Source organism: Fundulus heteroclitus, chromosome 8 (genome assembly GCF_011125445.2).
Source record: "Fundulus heteroclitus isolate FHET01 chromosome 8, MU-UCD_Fhet_4.1, whole genome shotgun sequence".
NCBI lineage: Eukaryota > Metazoa > Chordata > Actinopteri > Cyprinodontiformes > Fundulidae > Fundulus > Fundulus heteroclitus.
The window spans coordinates 2,962,426-2,970,981 of record NC_046368.1 but is presented as its reverse complement, the minus strand read 5'-3'; the positions used below and the strand labels follow the sequence as shown (position 1 = coordinate 2,970,981).

The 8,556-nt window shown below is 48.6% G+C and overlaps 2 protein-coding genes across 4 annotated transcripts in view; both read right to left on the bottom strand.

Annotated features, from left to right (window-relative positions):
• Positions 1-529: 529 nt before the first annotated feature.
• naif1 (nuclear apoptosis inducing factor 1) lies at positions 530-4,358 on the bottom strand. Of its 3 annotated transcripts, none has more exons than XM_021311118.2 (4): positions 3,727-4,358; positions 2,915-2,965; positions 867-1,470; positions 530-834 (listed from the first exon to the last, which is right to left on the bottom strand). In XM_021311118.2, exons 1-3 carry the CDS (start codon positions 4,169-4,171, stop codon positions 884-886), a joined length of 1,083 nt encoding a protein of 360 aa, XP_021166793.2. In that variant the 5' UTR covers positions 4,172-4,358; the 3' UTR covers positions 530-834; positions 867-883. The 3 variants fall into 3 exon arrangements, with proteins under 3 accessions (XP_021166793.2, XP_021166794.2, XP_012708982.2); XM_021311119.2 differs by having other exon boundaries at positions 883-1,470; XM_012853528.3 differs by having other exon boundaries at positions 530-1,470; positions 3,727-4,356.
• A 1,369-nt stretch (positions 4,359-5,727) lies between these two features.
• The window catches only part of fpgs (folylpolyglutamate synthase), a 12,024-nt gene continuing 9,195 nt past the window's right edge, over positions 5,728-8,556 (bottom strand). The window contains exons 11-15 of the mRNA XM_012853541.3: positions 8,464-8,547; positions 8,239-8,389; positions 8,086-8,161; positions 7,751-7,817; positions 5,728-7,076 (exon numbers count right to left, since the gene is read on the bottom strand). Of these exons, the coding sequence (XP_012708995.2) occupies positions 6,706-7,076; positions 7,751-7,817; positions 8,086-8,161; positions 8,239-8,389; positions 8,464-8,547 (749 nt within the window). The 3' untranslated portion in view covers positions 5,728-6,705. The remainder of the gene's footprint in view (positions 7,077-7,750; positions 7,818-8,085; positions 8,162-8,238; positions 8,390-8,463; positions 8,548-8,556) is intronic.

Genomic DNA, 8,556 nt, shown 5'->3' with positions numbered 1-8,556 from the left:
GACTTCCAGTCGGTTCTGAGCAACGCTCCGCATGTTCTCCTGCATGGCTGAAGCTCATGGAGGTTTATCAGTTTCTGATCAGTTCTCTGAAAGTCCAACAGCAGTTTGAGGTCCGGACTTTGACTAGACCACTTTGGTTCTTCTACTTCTGAGCCTCATGTCTGACTGTGGAACACTGGGGTCCAAATCATCAGTCCTCCACCTCCATGCTTTAGTCTGCATGACTTAAAACAGTCGGCCCTTAAGGGAAGTATTTATCCAGTCCAACATCTCCACCCTGGTCTCTGTTGTCCCAGAAGTCTGGTCCATCCTGCAGACGCAGCTCCTCTAACCTTTCCAAGTTGTTGAGATGTTCTCCTCCTGGGAATAATCTTCGTTTCTGCAGGACACACCTGGATGCTGCAGAGCAGGAACCTGACAAACCTGCTGCTCTCAGAGCTTCTCCGGCTGCTGATCAGGTAATTCATGCCCTCTTTCTTCACACAGAGACTTTAACATTTAGTTTTTATTCACAGATTAAAACTGTAACTCAAAGCTGTAAGATCATCTTTTATTATAAAATCATTTTATATTCAAACACACTGTAACCAGTTTGTGTTTAATGAGCCAAACTTTGGGAAGAACCGATTTAAACGTCACTTCAGTCCATAACCAGTGGATTTGTTCAGACACAGCGCCCCCTTCTGGTGTATCTGCAGAACTGCAGCTCGCAGCAGTTTGCAGTCTCCAACAGATCCAGAGTCTGTAAAACCAGACCGACAGCGCCACCTTCAGACTGAGATGGAGGCGGTGATTTGTCCCGTTCCTACAGACGGTCCCTCATTAATGCGTCTCCTCATTAAGACGTCTCCTCATTAATGTGTCTCCTCATGAGTTCGTCTCCTCATGAGTTCGTCTCCTCCACGGTTTGCTGCGGCGCTGCAGGAGGACTTTTACATCTGCTCTGCTCTTCCTCTGCTGCTGCAGCGTCAGGCGGCGCTCCAGACGCTGCTGGCGCTCCTGTTGCTGAGCTGCTGCTCGCCGCCGCCTCCGTGCCGCTCTGCAGGAACTTCCTCAGGTCTTTGAGCGCCGGGCGCATCATCTGGACCAGCGCCAGCAGAGCGGCCTGAGTCCCTTCCAGCGCCTGGGCCTGGCGCTCCTGAGCCAGCGCCTGGGCCTCCTGGCAGCGCCGCATCATCTGCAGCAGCTCGTTCTGGCCCTCCAGGTGCTGGGCGATCTGTCGGATGTGCACGTTGGTGACCCGCTGCTCCTGCAGCAGGCGGGCCGAGTTCAGGGCGATGCGGCTCTTCAGCTCCTGGGGTTTGGCCTGCAGCGGCGGCGGAGGCGGAGGCGGGGGGGAGGCCAGGGCCGAGGCCAGCATCTCCACCGGCGCCTCGACGGCGGCCACCACGGTGGGAGTGGCGTCGCTCACCGTGGTGGTGCAGTACTCCACCATGCTGCCATCCTCCAGGGTGTGGTAGGTGGTTTCACCTGGAAACAGGTGAGAGAGCGAGGTGATGAAGAGCTTCTCATGTCATTAGACCCGTTTACATTTAGCCTGTTAAACCGATCCATGCCGAGACCGGACCGAGCTTGGTTCAGACGACCGTTTACACATCATGCTAGCTCGGCACCTCGCCTCCTAGTGATGATCTGCGGTACTACAGCTCTCTGGGACTGAAGGAGGGAATCAAGCAAATAAAAATGGCGGTGCCCGTAACATTCAGGAAGTTATGTTTGGTTATAATTGTGATATTTCGTTGTTTGCGGAGAGTCAGGGGAAGAAGGCAACCTTTAGTGAATTTACTTGACAGAATCAGCTTTTGGGACGTGGATAAGACAAAAGAACGTCTAATCAGGATTTACAGACGCAGGAAACAACGACAGACGCTGAGGTTCATCACTGCTAAGCAGAATCATCTCTGGAAACCGTGTGTCACAGTAGGGAAGCTAATATTTTTATGAATGTCTGAAATTTCATGATTATCAACTGTTGCTTTCACCAGTTGTTCATATTTTATTATATATTTTTCGGTTTTATTTAAGTCTCCCTTATTTTTGTTGTGCTTACAGAACTGTTTGGTCAGCTGACTGTAAGGATGACGCGGTCTGCTCATGCGCTCTTTGTTATCAGAGAACCGGGCCACTGATGAACCGTGCCGAGCCCTACTATCGAACTGGTCTAGATTTAGCGCGGTTCGGTTGTGTCTGGCACGGTTTAGTTCAGTTGCATTTCATTTACACTCGATGGTTATCTCAGTTACCGAGCTCGGACCATTCTCAGCACGGTTAAAAAGGTGTAGTGTAAACGGGGTATAGTCAGCCGTACCTTCACGACTATCTGGTCTTCAGAGGGTTTTATTGGCAAACATGACCGGATGGACGGACGGCTGATCTTCAGGATTAAGGGTTATTAAAACGCTCCATCTCTGATTAAAGCAGCACAGCGGCAGTTTTGACCCAGTTTCAGATCTATTAATGATTCTTTAGGTCAACATGCTGCACTCTGTAACCTGAGAGGGTCGATCTGTCGCTGAATGCTCCCAGCAGACTGAGTAACTATTACTACTATTATATTACGATTACTAACACCTGATCGCACATAGCTCTGCTTCTGATGGAGGATTTAATCCAGAGGATGAACGAAGCCTCGCCTTTCCCAGAAACTCCACGACTTCTCAACCTGACCTGCTATCAGATTCCCAAACACGGAGGAAGCTGTTTAATTTAGCGACAGTGCAGTTCTGCCAGCGGCCTTCAGGGGTCGCTACACCTGGAATTTATAGGTATAGCGCCCCCTGGTGGCTAAACGTTACACACTGCTGCTTTAAAAAGAGCCCCCCATCAGGAAAAGGACCAGGACTTCCTGAACTCGGAGCCGAACAGGTTTAAAAGCGCCTGAGGAGTGAAGGTTTAATAGAAAAGTCCGACTTACTGTTCAGAGGTTTGGTTTCCTCACAGATCGCCTCAGTGGCACCTGGAAGAGCTAAATAACACGGACATGATTACAATTTTAAAATGAGACAAAAACACTGAAACATTTTGGTTTGAACAGAAAAAACAAAAACAAAACAAAAAAACAATTCAATCAGCAAAAAAATCTAGACAAATGGTGGAAAAGGAGAACAGGACTGGTCAGCAGGGTTCCAACACAACCAATCAGAACACCCCATTCTGATTAATTCAAACACAATCAACCAATCAGAACACCCCATTCTGATTAATTCAAACACAATCAACCAATCAGAACACCCCATTCTGATTAATCCAAACACAATCAACCAATCAGAACACCCCATTCTGATTAATCCAAACACAATCAGCCAATCAGAACACTCCATTCTGATTAACCCAGTTCTCACATCCTGAGAGGCTGCAGGGTATTTTCAATAGTTATTACTACTGATTTATTTTGCTGCACATTTTTTAATAATCATTTCAATTTGTATCAATTTTGTCTTAAATTGTAATTAGTTCATTTTCATATTTTAATTAGTTCAGTTGAATTATGCAAACCTTTTTTCCTTCAGCTGTATTCACCAGTAACTATTAAACTTTACTAATTTATCCTTAAATATTTACTTTTTTAGAAAACTTTAAATTTTAACATAAGTTTCTAGTCGATTTCTTTCTTTCAAACCCTTCCGTTTATTTTTAAATATTAATTTTTATACTTTTAGAAGTGACCAGCGGGTCTATTTTCTGTTTTTTCACCTCCGCCCGGCAGAAGCCGTCCCCTCCGCTCACCTTCGGTCAGGCTGACGGCGGCGGCGGCGCTCACCGTCACCGGCAAGGTGAGCTCCGCCTCCGGGTCCCCGGCAGGTAGGCTGATGATGGTGGCCTCTCCCAGCAGGTTGCAGATGCGCTGCTGCATGGCGGTGAGGATGACCGGGACGGGGGCGCAGTCCGTGGCCGTGCCCTCGATGGCGGCCCGGGCCTGGGCCACCTTGCGGCGGACCTCGGTCTTCATGTCGGACCACTTCTTCTTGACCTCGGGCAGCTCCCTGGGGCAGGTGGTGACGGCGTTCACCTTCTTCAGGATGTCCATCCAGGCGTTGTTCTTGGCCATGTGCGTGACTCCGGCGTTGAAGTGGCTCACCAGGGTCTGCTTGTGCTTCTCTATCTCCTCCACGATGATCTCCACCTCCCGCTCCGAGAAATTCATCTTCCTCTTCTTGGCGGCCGAGGCCATACCTGCAGGACCTCCCGGCGGAGGTAAACCTGCGTAATGTACGCAAAAACAGCGGGATTCACTCACTTTATCAGCGCAGCGTAATGGCTTCCAGAATCGGCTTCTTCTTCCTACAAACAACGCTTACGCTAGCCGGGCACCAAGCCCCGCCCACCGCGCGCCTATTGGCTGGGCGGCCTGGGCGTGTTCAGCGAGCTGGGATCCTATTGGATGAAAGTGACGCTGACCACTTTCAACGGCGCGTCGCTCAGAAAGAACAAACCAGCAGCTTCATCGGCGGGATTTAAACACTTTACAGCCGAACCACGGTAGAAAACCCGTTTCTGACGTCTAAAAGAAATTAAAATGCAGCATTAGTCATCACTCTATGACACATTTAGTCATAATTAGGAGTGTGAATCTAAATGTATGTATTCAGTCTGTCATTAATAATCAGGACTTTCAATCCAATTATACCCTTGTATCTATTCACTTTGTAAGTCAAAATTACAACTCAGAATTATGCATCTTATATAACAGTTGTTGGAGCAAATTGATCAGGGTTATTATTCTTATGAGTAAAAATCTGCTAAAGTTGTGATAAATATATAATAAGTACAGGCAGCATCAGGGACAGTTAATGAGGTCTTACAAAAATCCACAAGTAGATCTTGTTTTACGGCAGATTTGAAACTGAAATTTGAAACATAAAAAGGCTTAATTTCCTTCTTTTAATGCATGTTTTAGTTCTCATTTGTTTTTGCACTTTAGAAGAAAAAAAAACAAGAGCTTTTCATGTTTCATTTAAATTTGAAACATGTTTGAACCTTATCGCATTTTAAGGAATAAAATGTTTTAAAAAATTTTTTTCATGAATTACTATTACTAGCTTAAGTAATTACAGCTGTTGTCTAAAGTATCACTGCATCCACAGCAGACCCTGAACCAGACTTTTTATAATAAAAAAGATACTTTAATGTGTTTTACAATACAGAATGGCCGTTTAATGCTTTTATTGTGAAGGCTTGGAGGATGTTTGAGAGTTTAATATGGCGGTTATGTTTGGCTTTAATGGTAGCTTCATATTAAACAGTAAGACGTATCAGAATAGTCATTTTACCTCTGACATTGAATGTGTATTATGTCTACTTAAAAACATTTAATTTTGATTTATGTGTCATAACTATGACTTTGGGACCTTTTGAAAGTCTAAATTCTGAGTTTCTTATGATTAACTTTGTAGCTCTTTCAAAGTTGCATTAATGGTCTGATACTTGATAAAAAGTAATTTTGAAACTTCATAAATACAGGTTATATAATTATTTAAACACTTTTTTTATGATCCACTTATGGATCTGTGTCCTAACCAGATTATTCTAGTGATGTTGCCTGTTCTCTAGTTTTTAGTAGAGTTAAAACTGCTGTAGACGTTGAATTTACCAGCTAATAGTCCTTAAAATTAAACTTCCTCCAACGTTTAGCCCCACTGGCATCTTATAACTTGTTTTAAAACCTGTTTTTAGGTTGATTCCCTCGTTTTCCAGCTGCAGGCGGAGCTCACACTAAGCAGGAGACCGTTTGTTTTTTTTGCTCACATTTTATTGGCACCATCACCACATCCATCATTTCAACATTTTCTGACAGGTTTATTGAGCCAAACGCTCTCAGTCCCGCTGCTGCTGAGGAAAATCCAAGGCAAGGGTGGGACTTTAGAGATTAATTCTTGGACAAATTAACTATACACCTATTACTGTTAATGTGTTCAAACAGAACAGCTGATCACATCAGATCCAGATAAATATGGTTGAACATTTAAATTTTTATATTATTCAATTATTATTTTTAGATGCAGAACATTTTCTTCCCATGTTTAGGAGCATCTGACCTGGGAAACTTTACAGAATAATTATAAAGCTGAAGTTCAGTACCTCTCCCCACCACTAGGTGTCAGTATAACCGCTTAAATTAAGGCTCATTTAAATAAATCCGACATGAAACGGATCAGAATAATCAGGCAGCATCGTTAGTGTCGGACTCTTGTGTAGAAGACGAACAGACCGGCATCATGAAGGCAGAGGTTCTGGTTCTGGTTCGTACCGGGTCCAGTTTAACCCGCAGCTGGTCCCGGGTCGGTTCATGTAAACGCGTTCAGCTTCAAGTAACTCTGGAAAAATGGTCGTCTGTAAGGCAAAGCTGGAGTCCAATCAGAACCAGGTTCTGGGCCCTCACCCACCAAACGGACCCCCGCTGGTTCTCTGCAAAGGTGATCCAGCAGATGAACGAACGCCTGAAGAGCAGAACGGACTCACAGCACCAGTTCTAAAGCTAAACTGGGTCATAGTTGGTTCGGTTCTGGTTTCATTTGGGTTTGGACACAAAATTTAAACCACGGTCTGGATGGTAAACAGCTGGCGGTCCATTTGGTGTAGAACCTTCAGCATCTGGACAGAAGAACCCGATCCACCGTCACAGTGAACCCCACCTGGAGAGTCCAGTTAAGCCTTTCCCCGGTGCGGTTCCGACCCGTCTAACCCATCCGGACCGGCTCCTCGGCTCTACTTGGCCGACTCCGGGTCCAGGTGTTTCAGGGCTCCGCCCACCAGGTGGAGGCTGCCGGTGACCAGGACGTGGACCTCGGCGGCGTCCCGCAGAGGCGCGGCCTTGGCGGAGACGCTGGGCCTGACCGGCGGCACCGTCTGGGCCGGGTCGGTCAGAACCGGGTCTCTGCCCTGGGCGATCCACTGGAGCGCGCTGAGGATGCAGGGGAACACCTGCGTGTCCGTCTTCCTGTCGGCGAGCAGCGGCAGGCCGTCGATCAGCGGCGCCGGCGCCTCGTCTCGCCGGTCCTGATGGAGACGCCAGCTCTGCTCGTTGTCAAGGCAACGGGTCAGCATGTTCTCCACGGACACGTTGAAGTTCTGCTGGTCTGCGGAGAGAAAGAAACGGGTCAGCAGACGGGCCGGTTCCACGGTCCCGCTCCTCCCTGGAGTCAAAACGCTAAAGTGTTCCCACAGAGAACCCGACTGCCCGGTACCGGACCGGTCCGCTGAGCCCGAAGGTCCAAACAGTCCGGTTCTGGATGGTTCTGACCTCAATGTGTGGACAAGAAGGCCGACAAACCCGACCCGGTTCTACCGGCCCGACGTTCCTTCAAACTGTAGAACCTTGATGAAGGAAAGCAGGAATGTTTGACCCGGTTCGGTTCTACTAACCACAGCAAAACTAGGTGATGTTGATCCAAACGGACCAGAACCAGCAAACGTTTAGTCTGACAGACAGAGGAGAAACGGTTTGGGTCATTTAACGGGATGTAAACATCTGCTTTCAGTTCTGGTTCTGACCCGCTGTCGGAGCCGATGCTGGCAGAACCACGGAGCAGGAAGACACCTGGTTCTGAGCCCATATGGACCTTCTTTATCTCAAGTCCAGAACCTTTAAGCACAAAAGGTTCTGATCCACTGGACCTCCGGCCCGGTTCTAACCCTGCGGTTAGCTGCTGCTCTAACTGAAACGGACCGGACCCATTCACGCTTCATGAGTGCTCGGTTCTGGACGGAACGGACCGCCGAGGCGCCGGTCCGGTACCGGTCCGGTTCTGACCTGCGTTGCAGGAGGCGGCGGCTTCAGTGATGTTGGGGCAGAACACGGCGAGGTCGAAGCGGCACGGCTGGAAGGAGAGAGCAGAGAGGCTGGAGTTAGGTTCTGGTACCGGTCGGTCCGATCCGGACCCAGTCAGCCTTGAATAAACAGGTTCTTTAGAGCCTGGATGAGAAATTCTACTGGTTCTGTTAATCAGGGAGTAAAAGAACTTCTACGGGCCGGACCTGAGGAAAACTACATTTAAAACTCAAAGTTAACTAAGAATAAATGATTTTACTGTTTATTCTGTTAGAACCCTGCAGAACCGGGCCCAGTCAGGTCCGGTTCTGACTCACCAGCAGCAGCTTCAGCATGGCGGCAGAGTCCCTCTCTCCCGTGGCGTTGAACAGCAGCACTCGGACCACGGCGCCGCTGAAACACATCAGCCGCTTTAACACGCTGCCGACCCGCCAGGACCCGGGTCAGAACTTGGGCCCGGTTCTGCTCACCTGGCGCTGCGGGCTCGCTGGGCCGCGGCCTCTCGGAACCACTGGACGCAGGCCTGCATGCTGCGCCTGGTGTGCGCTCCGTCCAGGAAGTAGGTGATGGCGCCGCGCCGCAGCGTCTGGGTTCTGCCGGCCCACTCCGTGTCCGCCAGGCCTGGAACCCAAACAAGAACCGTGACCCGGCTGGACCCGGTGCCGGTCGGTCCGATACGCGCCTCCTGGACTTACCTTTCACCATAGCGGAGCCGGGCTTAAAGGACGCCGCCTGAGATCCAGAACTGTTCTCCGGGTCAGGAAGGAGTCCGATTTGATCTGGTGGAG